General features: G+C 38.2%; 2 protein-coding genes across 2 annotated transcripts in view; both read left to right on the plus strand.

Annotated features, from left to right (window-relative positions):
- Positions 1-38: 38 nt before the first annotated feature.
- Positions 39-13,051, plus strand: LOC122973389 (interferon-induced very large GTPase 1-like). The gene is made up of 6 exons (XM_044340856.1): positions 39-176; positions 865-925; positions 1,051-1,123; positions 1,294-1,545; positions 4,467-4,730; positions 7,443-13,051. Exons 1-6 carry the CDS (start codon positions 154-156, stop codon positions 12,143-12,145), a joined length of 5,376 nt encoding a protein of 1,791 aa, XP_044196791.1. The 5' UTR covers positions 39-153; the 3' UTR covers positions 12,146-13,051.
- A 1,800-nt stretch (positions 13,052-14,851) lies between these two features.
- Positions 14,852-18,510, plus strand: part of LOC122973392 (interferon-induced very large GTPase 1-like) — a 37,549-nt gene continuing 33,890 nt past the window's right edge. The window contains 3 exon segments of the mRNA XM_044340859.1: positions 14,852-15,380; positions 15,466-15,538; positions 15,711-15,971. Coding sequence (XP_044196794.1) covers positions 15,336-15,380; positions 15,466-15,538; positions 15,711-15,971 — 379 coding nt within the window. The 5' untranslated portion in view covers positions 14,852-15,335.

The following is an 18,510-nucleotide window of genomic DNA, read 5'->3' on the forward strand; positions in this document are numbered from 1 at the left end:
AACTGCAGTATAAAAGTAGAAGCCTGAGGTGGTGCTTTGGCATTCGCAGGAGAGCGCAGTGCTTTAATTTGAGGCCAAACTCTTGACCTATTACAACATATTGCATATAGAGTAGATATAAACTCCTGGATAAAATAAGGATGTCATTGTGACATGGACAAATCAGTCTTACAAAGGTAGGTCACCATGTTATTGCTTCTTCTGTGTTTTTTTTCTTTGCTTACACATGTGGGTGACCTGTAAAGCAAAGTGAAAAAAGCAAAAGAAAACATGAAAAAATACAGTAATGGAATGTAACTAAGTACATGTACTTATCCTGCAGCTCACTCAATGTAAATAGCTATATTATACCTTTTACTCCACTACGTTTGACAGCTATAGTTACTACTTGATTTTACATTCAAAACAAATGATTGGCTCATAAAACATGATGCATTGTTATAGATTAAATGACCTAACAGTAACATTAACTTATTCACGAGGACTGTTTGTCTGCATAATAAATACCTTTACTGTTTTTGCTGATCATTTCTGTTCTGTCATGTAAGAATAGGTTTGTAAAGTGGTAGATTCATGAATGCAGCCCTTACTTGTAACAGAGTATTTTTACATATTGCTACATCTACTTAAGTAAAAGATGTGAATACTTGTGCCACTGGAAAAATATTACTTGCAGCAAAAAAGCGGTAGTTATTTCATAGCCTGAAACAGATGCATGAATCAGCGGATTCTTTTTATTTTTTTGTTTTTATCTGGCCTTAACAGCAGATTACAGTTGTGATTCTTGCTTTTGGTCCATATTGTTTGTGTTATTGTTAGTGTTGTTGGCTGCAAACTTACAGGCCTCTTTCCTTTTACTTTTAGTGAGAAGCAGTGTGGGATGACTGAGAGTGCACCCACAATGGATAACACTGAGGAAGAGGAGGTAAACAAAACAATGGATTATTGAAAAAAATAAAAATAATGAAATTACATGGCAAATACATATTTTTCTATCAGTTATTGATTGATTCATTACATCAAAAATGCATATTTTTCTCAATTATCAAGGAGCTGTATGATGCATCAGATACCTTCCCTGACTGTGAGGAAGGAGACTCTCCTGCAACACCACGGTCTGACTGTAAATGTGAGTGATGCACGTGTAGAGGGTCAGCCTTAAGCAATTTATTGTCCAGCAGAGAGAAATAAATAAATACTATTTAAGCCAATAAATTGTACAAATTTTTACTACTTAAAACATGTTGTAATGTGGAGTTCCTAAGAGGTATTTTTCTTCTATTCTCATGACAGATGTTCCTCCACCAGGAGAAGTAACAGTTCTCCATGCTGGCACTGAGACTGTTTCTCTTGGTTTGACACCTGTTATGTATAAACTACATATAGATTACTCCAGTGACACACATGGAGGAAGTATGATTGTGGAAGACTCCAGCACTGTAAATGTCGATGGACTGCATCCTGGGACTGAGTATACATTCAGAATCACAAGGAGAGCAGAAAATGGAAATCAAAGCGAAACAGCTTCTCTATCTGTCTTCACAGGTAAATTTGAAATTCTGGAATTAAAATTAAATTGTTTATCAATACAGCAAAGCTTTGGCTGAGTGGTTGTTGAGTTCAACAAATGTTTCCTCAGAACTTTAACATAGATGAATGTACTTCTTACACTGAGATATTCTGTCAGTTCATGATACAGTATTCAGGTTTATGTCAGACTAAAGAGGTTGCAAAATGTGTACTTGTACAAATTGTGTGAGGTGATTTTATGTTACATACATGTTTCCCTGTATGTTACTTTTCTGTCTTCCACAGCTCTTATGTATGGTGTTAGATTTATGTCATGTGTCGCGAGCGCGATATAACACGCTCAAAATTGGGCAAATGTATTTCACACACGCAGATATTAACTGCCACTCACACGGTATAATGGTGTGCTCACACCGGATGCGAAGCAAATTTTTCGTGCAATGATATTACATACAAAGTCAATGCAAAATTAGACGCAAATTAGCAATATCTAAATTTATTTACCGCTTTAAGGTCTATAGTTTTCGTCTGGGAAGTGCAGTAAATCAACACAATTTTGGGGGGAGTTTCGTGAGATGGCTTAATGCAAGTTATCACAGCAAAACGAACAGAGAAGAGTCGATAATGTCTCAAATGTTGGTATGACTGTTGTTAGCAGGAGAACTGAGCCGTCATCATGGCAGGCAGGCTGAGCTTCAGTAACATCACCGTGCTGGGTCCTATTGTCCGGGTGGGGAAAATTTGCTTCGCGTGTGGTACACAACATAGATCCTCACGCACAAATTAAACAACCAAGAGTGATGCAGGCACCTGTGAGAAAGAAACAAAACATAAGGACAAACAAAGAGTGGCACCTGCGTGTTTAGAATGAAGCAGGAAGCGCACAAAGCAGCAACTGCAGGCCAGAGAGCTTCTGCTTGGCGAGAACTGGAGAACACACACACACTCTCACAAGCTGCTGTCAGTTGAGGTCTGCTCGAACAAACAGACCTGACGTGGCCATTTGGGGGCAGAAACCAAGGGAGGCACTGGCCCTCTTATGAGTTGTCACTTTCAACCATATACTGTATAAAAATATCATAATATTAGTATCATAATAATAATGTAATAGTCATAATATTTCAACACGATCACACCCACATGGACCTCCTCGCACCTTGACTAACAGCTGTCATTAACTGAACAGGCAGACAGTTTGGCCATGTGACTAAAAAGGACAGCATTAAATCAGAGCATTTGTGTTTAGATATATTCCCAACAGCTGAGTACACATTACTCATATCATTACCATGATGTTTTATTTTTATATGATGGACTTAATGTACATAAATCTCATCAACCTGCAGTGAGCCGTGAGTACTGAGCCTGGCTGCTCAGATCATGAAGCAACAGCAAGCAAGCAAAGTTTTTTTACATAGCATCTTTCACAGACATCGCTCACAAAGTGCTTTACAGTCAAAGAAATAAAATTAAATACAATCAAATCAAAATAAATAAAAACAAAGACACCAGATAAAATATGCAAGGAGAAAAGACATAACAGACAGCACCACCTACTGACAGCCCGGGCTGCTGCATGGACACACAGGGTTACTTATGAGGCAGTTATCAGAAAAACAGTGTTACAGCGAATGTAGAAGTGTTAAGGTGAATTAATAAATGTGATCTAGATTAGAGTTAGGTCTATCCAGAAAAATTAATGTATAGTTGCATCTAAACAGATTGAAACCCACACCAAAATAATCTTCCCACAAAAATAACCCAATAATATTTCACTTTATTCTTTTACATAGAAGTACAATAATAACACAAAAATGGTTAAAAATCATCATACATTATTTAGGACTCATAATCTAGTTCCCAACAGTCCGACACAGATTCATCATAATCTAGTGAGCTTTCACACTCTTTCAGTGTTACCTTTAGTCTGGAGTGAAAGGCAACAGGGGCAAATTTCATCTTAATAGAAAGATTTTTATGGACATTGTTTGGTAATAATACCAACTTCCTTGAGGTGGAAACTTAACGCACAACTTGTCTGGACAAATCCTTGTTCATCATGTTGCATATTTCAAGTCAAATTTGGAATGTAACATGTTTTAAGCACATAAAAATCTATTGTGATTCAAGTAAAAACTAGTTGCCTTTTAGGTGAAATAACAAGAAATACAGAAAAAAAAAGAAAAAAAGAAAACTCATTAATAAATCATCTTGTAATTAATATATTAATGGTCAAATTCCGCTGACATACAGTCTATACACTGTAATAAATAAATAGGCCTTTATAAAACCAGAAAATCATAACTATGGTACACAGACAACATTATGAGGCTCTTGCATTGGCTAGTTACTGATGACTGGCATTCTGTCCCTCGTTCAAATACCATCAACACTGATCCATTTCTGTTTTGAGAGTTTTCCATGTATCACTGCCCTCAAATAGTTGATGAAAACGGGCATTCATAATGATTCAAGTTTATTATCCTTGGCAAAAATAAAGCAAATAAATGTCACCCTTAGCATAGACCTTCAGAGAAATGTAGACAAGTTTGCAGTTTGATCTTGTCAAGAGTCAGATCTATTCATGCGAGCAGAACTCAGCTTCGAGAGCAGATTGAACCAGTGAGAGCGTGTGTGCCCTCCAACGTTCACCATGCAGAAACTCTCTTGTGTGTGGTGGCTGCTTGGTGTGCTTGCTGCTTAGTTCTAAACAGGCAGGTGCCATTCTTTGATTCTCATTATGTTAGGACTTATACCGTGCGACTGTCAGATAATATCTGCATGTGTGAAATAATATAATTTGCTCGTGAGCATGTTTTACCATGCTTGCGACATATGATAGAAATCTGATGCCATACTTATGCTTGGCAGGCAAACAGTACAAATATAGAGGAAACTTTTCAATTATAATTGAAACTATTATATTGTTCCCACAGATCCCAGCCCTCCTGCGCAGATTACAGTCTATCAGGTCAGCAGTGAGTCACTGTCTCTGCGTTGGGACACTCCCGCTGGTAAAGTAGAGAACTACATTGTGACTTGTTGCAGTGAAGAAGAGAGCTGTGTGCAAGAGCTGACAACAGACACAAACAGTCTGACTTTCAGCAGCCTGAAGCCAGGGGTTTGTTACTCCCTCCAAGTTTCTTCACAACTGAAAAACAGAAGAAGAAGCAAGCCAGTCGTAACATCTGTACACACAAGTAAGTAAAAGAAAAATATTACGAAAAAGAATTAAGCAATAAAATAAAGAGAAATAAAACAAATAAAGGCAAATACCAGCTTGTCTGTAGGAATATGTTTAAAGCTCCTCTGGGATATTAAAGCACCTGAAGAAGTAAAAGATCAGACAAGTAAAAATATACACATTGCATTAATAAATAATAGCGGTAATGAAAATGGAACATAAACACAAGCATAAAGCTTTATACCTTTCCTCCAATCAATTGATATTAAGGAAAAAAAAGTAAAACTTTGATTATTTTATTCTTCTATTTACCTTTCACAGTTTATTTTATTGTTCACCTCCTCATTGTTAGGGGTATGGCTCTGTGGATGGTAATGTCAATCTGTTGGTCTCTCTGTCCACCACTTTGGCCCAGACTGAAACAACTCAACAACTATTAAATGGATTGCCATGGAATTTTGAAAGGAAGAATCTTACTGACTTTGGTGATCCCTTGACTTTGTATCTAGCGCCATCATCACATCAAAATTTGTCCAAATCTTTGGTTTATGACCTAAGTACCTAAAAAACTAATGACATTCCCACCAGCCTGTTGTGGCTGACATACTGACATACTAAACTAGGATTGTGAAAATGGTAAACATTATACCTGCTAAACATTAGCATATTAGCATTGTCATTGTGAACATGCTGACCTCACTGCGCCAATTGTAAAACCTTACAGAGTCCATAGCATGGCTGTAGACTCTTATGCTTTGCTTTCTGAATCAGCAACCAAACAAACATCCACTGGGTAAAAGTGCACTGTAATGTCAGTTTGCAGGCTCCATAGACAATAAGCTTGTCAGCTGCAGCACACTAGACCTGCAACTGTCGTTTTGGTCAGTTTAGATGCTTGTGTGGTCGTTAGGGTTTGGTTATGCTTGAACAGAACTCGTTTGAACTGGTGCCGGCAAGAAATTAATGAACGATTCTTTTTCATAGTGATTTTTTTTTTTGAGTTTGATTTGTACTGGGTGTACACTGGTACGCACTGCCTCCAGGAAATAGTCATATGCTTGTACTCTAAAGTCAGACACTGACTGCCTACTCTGCTTATATATTTCATCAAAGTAACTGTCAGCTAGGTTGAAAAGATGATCATTGATTACTCTTTTCCCTGCCAATATTTACCAACTAAATTGTTATAGAAAGTAAAATGTAAAATCTGCTCTCTACCATGCATTTACAGGAGATGTTTTGGGTAGAGTAACATGTCCGTGCCTGGTGATGGTAAACATTGTTAATCAGCACAAGTGAGTCTGCTCCTTGAGCAATCCATTTGTGATCCCTTTTCCATCTGCCAATCCAATTTGTCCAAATTGTGCTTGCTACTGAGATCATTCAGTACTCGTACAAAACCATATACTCAACTCAACCTGATGAGTTGGCTGCTGCTCTCACATACCTGCCAACACTCCCTATTTTTAACCCTTTTTCCCACTGTGCTCCCGATTGGTAATTATTCCCATTAATCTCCCAATTTCATAGTTCTTCTTTTTTGTTATCACAATATGTTTCTGGGACTGTACAGCATGTGTGCACAGCTGCTCTCTGCGTAGGTAGTCTTCCATCCTGTCCCCTGTCCTGCTGCTAATGTGATAGACTGCCTGCAGGTACTGCTGGTGGAGCAAGGAGGTGCTGGATTGTCTCAGCCAGTGGCAAAATTTACAAGAATTTGCCAATGTTAAGATATGTGGCAAACTCAGATAAACAGCTGAGTTTATCTGAGATAAGCTACATACAGACAGCTTTCGTGGTGGTACACTGTGGCTGTGTAAAACATGATGATAAAGTACTTATTGGCTTTCTACTTGTGAAGGTTTTGTTGCACTTACAGTAGCCTAACAAGCGTTTCATCAACTTGAGTAAAACGCTATCTTTCACCTCAACCCCCCCAAAAAAACCTCCCGATTTTTGAAACCTAAGTGTTGCCAGGTATACTCTTGTATATACTTACTTCCTGTACATGCTGAACTGCTGCCCGTATGCCAAAGAATACCAAAGAGAACACCAGATTCGTTCATGTACCAGAATCTGACAGTAGACTCGGTGCCTCAGTTTTGAATATTGCAGGGAGGAGTAGCACAAGCAAAAACAGCCACAGTGAGATCTTAGATGAAGAGCTGCAGATGACAGGCTCTTACTGCATTTTCTACAAACCACCATACCTCCTACATATAACCAAGGTAAACAACTTATTTCACCTTTCCAGTGGAAAAACACAGCGTGGTTCGACTGCTCATGGCTGTTCATGGCATGACTCAGCTTTACAACCCCTACCACCATGGAAAATCCCTATTAGTGTGTATTGCACACCTGGGACTATGCCCTCTATTGACTGGTCTACATGTGCCAATCATGGGAGCAAATCTAATAAAATTACTGATTTTTTGAAAGGTTGAATTAATGCTGGGAAATAGGACAGTGGTGTATCCTGATTAGCTGAAGCAGGTCAACATATGATGATGTGTGTCAAGACGTGCTTTTATGGGTGCTTTATATTTTAGTGAGGATGGAAGGCACGGCACAAAATTGTGCTCTGTGACAAATTACCAAGGGTTTCAGGTTACATCAGTCGACATTACAAGTGCACTTATTTTATGTACCAATTATGTTTGGATGTATGCTTTAGTAAATTAAAACAACCAAACATGATTTTAATAATTATTGTCATTCATGTTCACAGAGAAACAGCTGGAGACATTATTGGAGGATCTGGGCTTGGAGCAGCACTACAAAGAGAAGTTATCCCTGAGGACAATACTTCAAATTGATGAGAGGACCATTACTGATGAACTTGTTAAGTGTAATTCAGATCTTCCGTGGTATTTTCTGAAAAAACTGATGATGGTTAATGTGACAGCTAGGAATGTGAAATATACATCAGTATGTGAGTCAGTACATGAGAACCATGATGCTTTGTCAGGGAATACAAGGTTAGATCTTAAGAATCTGGTCGACGGTCCAAATTCAGGTGACATGCCAAACCCCCTTGACATAATCACTGCTCTCTTTCTGTGTTCTGATGGTTTTGTACAGCAGGAAATGGCACTCAAAATGTCTATGTGTCAGTTTTCTGTGCCTCTGCTGCTTCCCAATTGTGACACAGAACAGTGCACACTCATGCTATGGGCCATGAGAGACATTGTTAAAAAGTACAGACCTCAGTCCCTTTCTGAATCTAAGGGCTTCATTGAAGACAGAATTGTTCTCTCAGATCTTCCAATGATATCTTTTGTGAGACTGGGTGAATGCTCCTTGTCCAAGTCAGAGATTCTCAATAAGCTTCTGAGCAATTCTCAGCAGTACCATGACACCTTTGTTCACCACAATATGGAGTCAGGCGACAGCCCGAGGAGAATATCCAATGGATTGGTTGAAATTACTTGGTACCTCCCTTGTGGAAACAAAAACATGGATCTTTTCAGTGAACCAGTTGCTGTAGCTAACCTTCGTGGGGATATTGCTTCATTTGAAACACAATACTCTTTTTTGTGTCAAACATCTGCTGCAGTTTTTGTGTTCTTTGACAATTTGGACTCTGAGTGCAGGTTACTGACCAACCAACACCACAAGACACAGATCTTCTTGGTGGGCAACCATCAGAGGGAGAACTTCAGTCTAGATGCTTTAGAAAAAGTAGCAACTGAGTTGGGCTTGACTAACAGCAACATTATTTTAAAGACTAAGCGCATGAATGATGCAGACTTTGTCAAAAATTTGAGGAAAACAGTCAGCGATGTAGTGGAGAACTCAAAGAAAAAGATGCCAATAGAGCAGATGGCTGACATTGCCCATGAACTTGGAATCTTGGTTGATGAAGACTCTCCAGGGTGCCAGATTGCCAAGAAAAATGCAGATGCCATCACTGCAGAAATTCAAGACACTCTTACATACAAAGAAGCTCAGCTTCCCTTGCAAGGCCAAATATGGAAAGATTTGACTTGCTTAGAGAAGGAAGAATTTCGGCTTCGAAAAGCTGGGTCTGAAAACATAGAAATGTACAAAAGTGATCTTCAGGAACAGAAAACAAAACTTCGGGAAAAACAGAACTCTTCTGACATGTCAAAGGCTATGACATGCTTCATCAATGCAATATCAAGCCCAGGAATAGAGAGATGTTATTTCCTGAAATGGATGCGAATGAACCTCGATAACCTGTCTCGAGAAAAACTGTCTGATCTCAGGGAGCAGTACAAAAAGAAATGCCAAAATTCTGAAAACAAAGAGGAGATTAAAGACATTGACAGAAAACTTTCCAACAGCTCACTGGGGACTGAACACTTCCTCCGTGAAATGGGTCAAATCTATGAGGCTTCAGTTTCCCTTCCAGAAACACACCCATCACGTCAACAATTACAGCATCTTCCAAAACTCTGTGCAGAATTGTTACTTGATGGATTTCCTCTTGAGCTTGTTGATGGAGATGCATCCAACATACCTCTTAGATGGGTGAGTGATGTTCTCTCTCAGCTCAATGCCTTGGTGTCTCCTAAGAGCAAGATATTGGTGGTCACAGTTCTTGGAGTTCAGAGCACAGGAAAGTCCACTCTCCTTAACACAATGTTTGGAGTCCAGTTTGCCGTCAGCAGTGGTCGATGCACTCGAGGTGCCTTCATGTTACTCATCAGAGTCAATGAAGATGTCAAAAAAGTACTCAACTGTGACTTCATGGGGATCATTGACACTGAGGGCTTAAAGTCACCAGAGCTTGCACAACTGGATGATAGCCATGAGCATGACAATGAGCTCGCAACCCTCGTTGTGGGGCTGAGTGATATCACTATTATCAATATTGCAATGGAGAATTCAACAGAAATGAAAGACATCCTACAAATAGTTGTGCATGCTTTTCTCAGGATGAAAGAGGTGGGCAAAAAGCCCAAATGTCAGTTTGTTCACCAGAATGTGTCAGATGTTTCAGCCCATGAGAAGAACTTACGAGACAGGAAACTGCTCTTGCAACAGTTAAATGAGATGACGCAGGCAGCAGCCAAAATGGAAAAGAAAGAGGAGAACAAGAGCTTCACTGATGTGATGGAGTACCGTCCCGACACCGGGAACTGGTACATTCCTGGACTCTGGAATGGGAATCCACCAATGGCACCAGTCAATGCAGGGTACAGTGAAGCTGTATATGAGCTCAAGAAGAACATCATCCAAATGTTGGGAAATTGTGACTCATCTGCCAACAAAATCTCTGAGTTTACAGAGTGGATGTCAAGCCTGTGGAATGCAGTAAAGCATGAAAACTTCATCTTCAGCTTCAGAAACAGCTTAGTGGCTGATGCCTACATGAGGCTTTGCACAGAATTCAACAAATGGGAATGGGAATTCAAAAAGGAAATGTATACTTGGGTCACAAATGCTGAAACAAGAATTTCCAATTTTGGTACAGTTGCTGTGAAGTCAGAGAGCCATGACATGAGTGAACTTCTCACATATTTGAAAAGTGAAGCTTGCACTCTGCTGTCTAAATGGGAGACAAAGCTTCTTGAAAATTTGACAAAGTACTTCAAGCAAACAGAGGGTCATGTCTACCTAGTTGAAGGATACAAAGAGGAATTCTCCAACAGTGCAAAGAGCCTTCGACGAGAAATGGAGAGGTCTGTGTTTAATCAGCTGGAAGCAGCAGCTGACATCAGACAGGGTATGGTAAAGCTGGATAGCATCAAGGAGAATCACACAAAACAATTAGAGGAGAGAGTGTGTGCATTAATTGAGGACTGTCGGAAGAAAAAAGTCAAGATGACAGACAAAGAGCTAGACAATGAATTTAATGAGATGTGGGATAAAACTTTGAAGGAACTATCTTTTTGTGAACAAAAGGTAACAGATGTCTGCACCAATGTAACTCACAACCTGAGAACAAATCTCTCACATAAAGGCAGTCATGCAAATGAAATATTGAATAAAAAAGACCTGAAAAATTGTGGACAAGTGCCTTTCAAATATGAGCCTTTTAAATATGCAGTTGAAGGGGTCATCAAAAAACTTAAAAACAAAGTGATGACGTGGTTTACAAAAGATCAAGTAGCGGCTATGCAAGAAATGGCTGACAGCATCATAGCCGCTTGTAAAGACATTCTGTCACAGAAAATGGTACGAAAAACCAATTACCATGAAACTTACATCCACGACATCCTACGCATGATTGATGAGAGGCTGCAAAACAATCAGCATGTTGCAACAGACATAGAGTTTGAGGTTTCTCTAAAACAGCACATCTGTGGATTAGCAGCCAGACAGTTTCAGAAAATGCATGAAGATTTCATACATGTGAATGATCCCAAAAGATGTCTTGATCAAAACAAAGAAAAGTTTTGGACCGATTTTATGGATGTGTTCCATGAACGAGACCAGTGCCAGAAGAAGGCAGAAGAATTCACCAACCGATGCTTGAAGCCTGCAGTCGAAGACTTTGTCAATCGCTCCTTGGGTCCTGACATCATTGGTGAAATGCTGACATGCCATCAATTCAGCACCCGGATATTCTTCCAGTATTCAGTTTTACTGGATTTGCTCTCCAAAGATGATTTTGAAAACTATTGGCGCTACATTTGCTCATACGAGGGTTATGTAAAGGAATGGACACTCAATCAAATAAAAGAACACTTCTCTGATCCGTCTAAAGCGTTAGAGTTTGAGGATCAACACATTCAGTCAAGTATCATTAGCATAAACAATGCCATCAACAAAGCCAAAACAGGAAGGAGTGGCAACTTGAAGACATTTGTTGAAGATATCTGCAAAGCACTTGGTGATAAACTGGTCATTTCCCAGGATGCTCTCGGAGCGTTCATGATCCTGAATAATGCTGACAAGGAACAGTTTGCTCACTGGCTCACACAGTGCGTGAAGGAGATGGCTCAAGCTCTTAGAGAGAAGTTTAAAAAAACAAACATTGATATGAAACTAATAAATCTCAATGTTAAGCCTCAGAATGAGCTTTTCACCAGACTGATTGGATGTGGTAAACAGTGTCCATTCTGCAAAGCGCCCTGTGAAGCAGGAGGAAAAGCACATACTGAGCATTGGACTTCACTACATCGGCCGGAGGGTCTTGGTACATACAGGTGGACTGCCACAGAAAAACTTTGCACTGACATATGTTCTTCTGCTGTGATCAGTAACGCATGTTTCCGCTGCGATGCTACTAAGGATGAATGGCACCCTTACAAGCGTTACAAAGAAATTTTCCCAGACTGGAAAATTGCTCCAGATGTAAGCCTTGAAGCCTCAGACTACTGGAAATATGTAATGGCAAAGTTCAACCATACATTTGCTAATGCATATAAAGCAAGGCCTGCTGATATTCCTCCAACTTGGAAGAATATCACACTTAAGCAGGCAAAAGTAAGCCTGAAAGAGTCATTTAACATTAAATGAGAGACGACTAACATTTCCTCCTCGTGATTTACACATGTACACATCCTCCTACTTATGTTCATTTATCCTCCTTTCATTTTGACCTTGTTTATTTTAATTTAATGTAGAAGAGAATCAGAAATAGTAACATACTGTATATAAGATGACAAGGTCGACAATATTGTCAGTACACAGATATTTTACTACTACAACCTGCAACAGAGACATAAGAGAAAATCACTGCGTGTAATACTCACCTCTACTTGAGATTTCATGTAACATGTTTAATTAAAAATTAAATCCTTTTAGCTGTATGCTGATTAAGACATTTTTTTATACTTCAGACTTTTTTTTTATACTTTGAGTCAACAAACATTTTAGGAGCACATATTACAAACATTACAATCATTAAATCTGAGCTTGCATCTTATGATTTGTGTGACTGATTTTCATTAATTGACAAGATGTATGCAGTTAAGCAAAGCATCAAAGTGGCAGTGAAGTATGTGATGCCAAATATGTTCAGTTTTAAATGAAAGATTGTTCAGTCTATATGTGGTATTGTCAACATGTATGCAGGATAGAAATATTTTTTATATATATGTGATTTTTACTTTACTTAGAGTATAGAATTGTTTGTTTATTTGTTTGTGAAGTTTTTGGTGTCAAATATTTAACTTTTCTCAACAACAATCAATATATAATTTAGTTCATATATCAACATGTATACATAAGTTTTTGGAATCCAGATGTTTTTTTTATCTCACAATTCTGAATGTCTCTGTTTTTGTTTCTGTGACATTACTAGTTACTAGTGAACATTTTTAAACAAATTAAAACATCATGCAGCATATATGTGGTATTGTCATAATGTACCATAGACTGTGTATTAAATGATTACATTACTTATTTCTGTTAACTGATTAAATAAAGAGACTAAATCAGTCATGAATATCTTTAAGGTTTTATTTGAAGTCTTGGGTTTTTAAATTTGAAAAGGATTGTTGAAACTAGAAAAGCACGCATTATCCAGCCCCAGCTGTCTGAGCCAAATGGCTGCAGAGAGTCACTGAACTGCAGTTATGATCAAATTTTTCAGTTACTTAGCTAGTTTTCATCATCATAGCACATCAGAAAAATATGGGACACTTTGTATTGCCAAGAGTTTGGATTATAGGTAACACACAATGTTATCATTCAGGGAGAGGTAGTAGAGATGGTGGACTCCTACAAGGACCTTGAGGTGCAACTCAACAATAAACTCGTCACATAAAACCAACGCCCTCTTCAGGAATGGTCAGTGCAGGCTGGTACATTCCTGTACCAGCCTTCACTGGTACAGGAATGTGTGCAACAGGCTATTAAAGAGATTTTATCAGTCTGTGACAGTTAACTCTTTGGTATAGTGAGCTGGGGAGGTGGCATCAAGGCTGGTGATGCCAGCAGACTAAATAAGCTGGTAAGGAGGGCCAGCTCTGTGGTCAGGTTGTAACTGGGCTGATGGGAGATGGGGAGCTCCTTCTGTAACAGACTCATTCAACGCAAGTGTAAGACGGAATTCTTCAGGTGCTCGTTTGTGGCCAGTGCTATCATACTGCACAATAGCAACTGTGACCCCAGACCAAGCCAGGTGTGACCTCACTCCACTCCTCTTTTCAATCATGTAGGATTATTAATACTTAATTTATTAATTACATTGTTATTGGGGGCACCACCTCCTTTTTGGTTAGGATTTGTTAGTGCCAGGAGGGAGCACTAACCAAAACAAAACTAACTAACTTTTTGCAATAATAGATTAAATACGGATATATTTGGTTGAAAAACAAGTAAAAGAGACGTCTTAAGAATTTTCTTGAGTTCTTGGAGGCCAGCTCAAACAGGAATCTCAAAGACACACCGCTTTGCACCAGGCGTAAGATAGGGTCCATAGTGTTTTAACCTTATATATGAATTAAATCCAAAGTTCTATGAGCAGACCATTAAGTTCAGGGAAATATACACAGAAAAGTCCATATTTTTGTTGTTTCTTACATGTTATTTTGATAAAATGAAAAGTAGCTTGTCCTTATTAATGAAACATATCAACTTAACCCTTTATTTAGTATATGTTTAAGTTCAATCCCTTTACAGTATGATATTTAAAAAAAAACATTTAATGGGGACAGACAGGTTTAGTCATGTGTTTCAATGTGGTTTGGACATGCAAATAGAGAGTTAAGTTTCCTTTTCTTATAACTTACATGACTGCCTACTGTTCCTAGGAAATGAAACACAAAGTGACTGCACCTGACTGCAGTATAAAAGGAGAAGCCTCAGGTGTTGCTTTGGCATTTGCAGGAGGGTGCAGTGCTTTCATTTCAGGCCAAACTCTTGACCTATTACAACATATTGCATACAGAGTAGATATAAACTCCTGGATAAAAGAAGGATGTCATCATGACATGGACAAATCAGTCTTACAAAGGTAGGTCACCATGTTATTACTTTTTTAGTGTTTATTTTCTTTGCTTATACATGTGGATGATCTGAAAAGCAAAGTGAAAAAAGCAAAAGAAAACATGAAAAAATACAGTAATGGAATGTAACTAAGTACATGTACTTATCCTGTAGCTCACTCAATGTACATCGCTGTATTATACCTTTTACTCCACTACTTTTGACAGCTATAGTTACTACTTAAGTGATTACACTAATTTTACATTCAAAACAAATGATTGGCTCATAAAACATGTTATAGATTAAACTACCTAACAGTGACATTAACTTATTCACGAGGACTGTTTGTCTGCATAACAAATACCTTTACTGTTTTTGCTGATCATACTTCGGTCCTGTCACTTAAGAATAGATTTGTAAAGTGGTATATTCATTCATTACTTCTAAAGGAGTATTTTTACATATTGCTACTTAATTAAAAGATGTGAATACTTGTGCCATTGGAAAAATATTACAAAAAACAGTCTTTTATCTCCTTTCAGGGCTTCCACCTGTAAGATAATCATTTAAAATGAATTGGAGTAGTTAGTCCACAGCCTGAAACAGATGCATGAATCAGCAGATTCTTTTTATTTTTTTGTTTTTATCTGGCCTTAACAGCAGATAACAGTTGTGATTCTTGGTTTTGATCCATATTGTTTGTGTTATTGTTAGTGTTGTTGGCTGCAAACTTACAGGCTTCTTTCCTATTACCTTTAGTGAGAAGCAGTGTGGGATGACTGAGAGTGTATCCACAATGGATAACTCTGAGGAAGAGGAGGTAAACAAAATAATGGATTATTGAAAATAAGACAAATAATGAAATGAAATGGCAAATACATATTATCCTTTTCTTAATTATCAAGGATTTCTATGATGCACCAGATACCTTCCTTGACTGTGAGGAAGGAGACTCTCCTGCAACCCCACAGTCTGACTGTAAGTGTGAGTGATGCAGGTGTAGAAGGTTGGCCTTAAGCAATCTATTGTCCAGCAGAGAGAAATAAATAAATACTATTCAAGTCAATAAATTGTACACATTTTTATTACTTAAAACATGGCGTAATGTGGAGTTCCTAAGAGGTATTTTTCTTCTTTTCTCTTATGACAGATGTTCCTCCACCAGAAGTAACAGTTCTCCATGCTGGCACTGAGACTGTTTCTCTTGGCTTGACACCCACTGATTCATCTGTTAGGTATAAACTACATATAGATTACTCCAGTGACACACATGGAGGAAGTGTGATTGTGGAAGACTCCAGCACTGTAGATGTTGATGGACTGCATCCTGGGACTGAGTATACTTTCAGAATCACAAGGAGAGCAGAAAATGGAAATCAAAGTGAAACAGCTTCTGTATCTGTCTTCACAGGTAAATCTGAAATAAAAAAATGTTGCTGAAATTAAAATGAAATTATTTATCAATACAGTAAAGCTTTGGCTGTCTGGTTGTTGAGCTCAACAAATATGTCCTCATAACTTTAACATACATGAATGTACTTCTTACAACTGAGATATTCTGTCAGACTAAAGAGGTTGCAAAATGTGTATGTGTATAAATTGTGTGAGGTGATTGTATATTGCTTTTCTGTCTATCACACCTCTTATGCTTGGCAGGCAAACAGCACAAATATAGAGGAAACTTTTCAATTATACTTGAAACCATTATATTGTTCCCACAGATCCCAGCCCTCCTGCACAGATAACAGTCTATCAAGTCAACAGTGAGTCACTTTCTCTGCGTTGGGACACTCCTGCTGGTGAAGTGGAGAGCTACATTGTGACTTGTTGCAGTGAAGAAGAGAGCTGTGTGCAAGAACTGACAACAAACACAAACAGTCTGACTTTCAGCAGCCTGAAGCCAGGTGTGTGTTACTCCCTCCAAGTTTCTGCACAGCTGAAGAATGGAAGAAGAAGCAAGCCAGTCGTAACATCTTCCCGCACTAGTAAGTAAAAGTTAAACATTACAATGAAAAAACAAATTATAAAGAAATGCTCAAAATAAAGTCACAAAGTTAATTGAGTTAAGGGAAATAGCCTGACTCTGCAAAGGATTATAAAAATAAAGTAGAATAAAACAGATAATAAAAAAAACAAGCCTGTCTGCAGAAATATTTTTAAAGCTTAATTAAGTGAATAGTTTTACATTAAAGTCCCTGCACACATCTTGCCCTGGCGATTTCTGTTGTTTTGCTTGATTACACCTCTTCTCAGGACATACTGTGATTTACTGCCATTGCCATTTAATGCTGTTACTTTAGGTTACCACTATAGGTCCACCTAATATCAACCTCAACAGAGGTTTAATCAGTCTACTACTGACAAAATGTGTATGCAGGGCCTTTAAATGAACACTCATCAAGAAAATATGCTTGTTTGTTGTCTCACTGTATTCCTCATTCATGTGATTTGAGATTAAAGGTAGTGATGAGTAAGATTACATTACTTGAAATGCAAGAACCATGGGACACCTCAAGATAGTGTTTACCAGTTACTAAAAAAACAAGTGTAATTTGCATACTGAATTTCTAGATCTTTCTCACAATGGACATTTTGACACAATAGGAAAAGCACAGCAGCTTTATCTATTTTTACAATATTTGGTAAATTCCATGCATTTATTTACATTTGAAAATGTTTGTACTGATTTCACAATACAAATGAATGGGCATTTAATTATGTGAAGCCAGGGAAATTCACACACAAATGTTCAAATACTATTTGTGGGATATTCATTTTCTTTTTGTGCAAGTATTGTTTCTTCAGTTGTTTTTTTAAAAACATAGTCTGATACAGTGTTACTTAAGGTATGGCAAGACAATGAACAGGTTAATGTATTTACAGACCCCAAAAAAGCAGCACAATGGTTTGTAATACTCACAGACTGGTTTTTGCATTTTTATCACCGATCATCAGGTAAGCAGCAGGAATAAGGCTTTCATGCTACAAAGTAATCTATCCGGAATGTGTGTTTGCATGTATGTGATTGGCCCATGCAACACTTTCCTGGGTGATGTCACACTGTGTTGCAGCAAAAATTCCTCTCTCAGAGAAACTGAGCATAGTCCTGAAATAAGTTTTAAAAACACACATTAACCAACTGAAGCCTCTCACAGGCAGGCTCCAACACTGACAGGAGCACCAACTTGCGGATACAAAGAGACGCAACGGATCCTTTTTCCTTTTCACAGTGGAAGATGTGATTAGAGCAGATGGCTGGCATTGCCCCTGAATTGGCAATCTTGCTTGATGAAGATTGTTCAGAGTACCAGAATGGCAAAAAAATATGAGGGTTATCACTGCAGAAATTCAAGACATCCTTAAATACAACTTGAGAGATGTTCACAGATTTCTGTGTTTGCAGATTGCATGTTTTCCCTGACTTAATGTTTCACAGCTGCCCCAATCCAGCGCAACATGATTGAGGCAGTTTTAGTTATTAACTGTTATATTATCTGTTTACAAAAACAATATTGAGAAAGGACTTTACAAGTTTTACCAAAACTCTCCCACTGATTTTTCATAACTCATTCAATCACTGATCTTTTTGCTGAGCTGGCAACATCAGGATATTTAACTCACATTTCCTGACATGTAGTGTTTCTTTTGCGGAATGACTATGCACTTGCAGATCCAACGTCTCTGCTCTTCAACCAGTATACCATGTTCAACAGCAGAATACACTTTGTTTTGTGCTCCAGTCCTTTTCAGTCTCAGTACCCTGCTAAATTAAAAAATTGCGGCAACGCAAAAGTTTGCGCCATGGAAGGTAATATGTTACAGGCTTAGTAAATATCTCCCTTGAGCCAATCTTGGGACCTTCTTGTTGCTTTTTTGAAAAGTTGACATGCATCAAAGCTGGGAAATAGGACAGTGAAGTATGCCGATTAACTAAAGCCTTGTTGCAACTG

This window comes from Thunnus albacares, chromosome 22 (genome assembly GCF_914725855.1).
Source record: "Thunnus albacares chromosome 22, fThuAlb1.1, whole genome shotgun sequence".
NCBI lineage: Eukaryota > Metazoa > Chordata > Actinopteri > Scombriformes > Scombridae > Thunnus > Thunnus albacares.

Bases quoted from the DNA above. Each gene is read 5' to 3' on its own strand.
- LOC122973389 (XM_044340856.1), top strand. From the start codon at position 154: ATGGACAAATCAGTCTTACAAAG. The intron at 1,124-1,293 runs GTAAATGTGAGT...TTCTCATGACAG, and splicing joins TGCAACACCACGGTCTGACT to ATGTTCCTCCACCAGGAGAA. The intron at 4,731-7,442 runs GTAAGTAAAAGA...TCATGTTCACAG, and splicing joins CGTAACATCTGTACACACAA to AGAAACAGCTGGAGACATTA.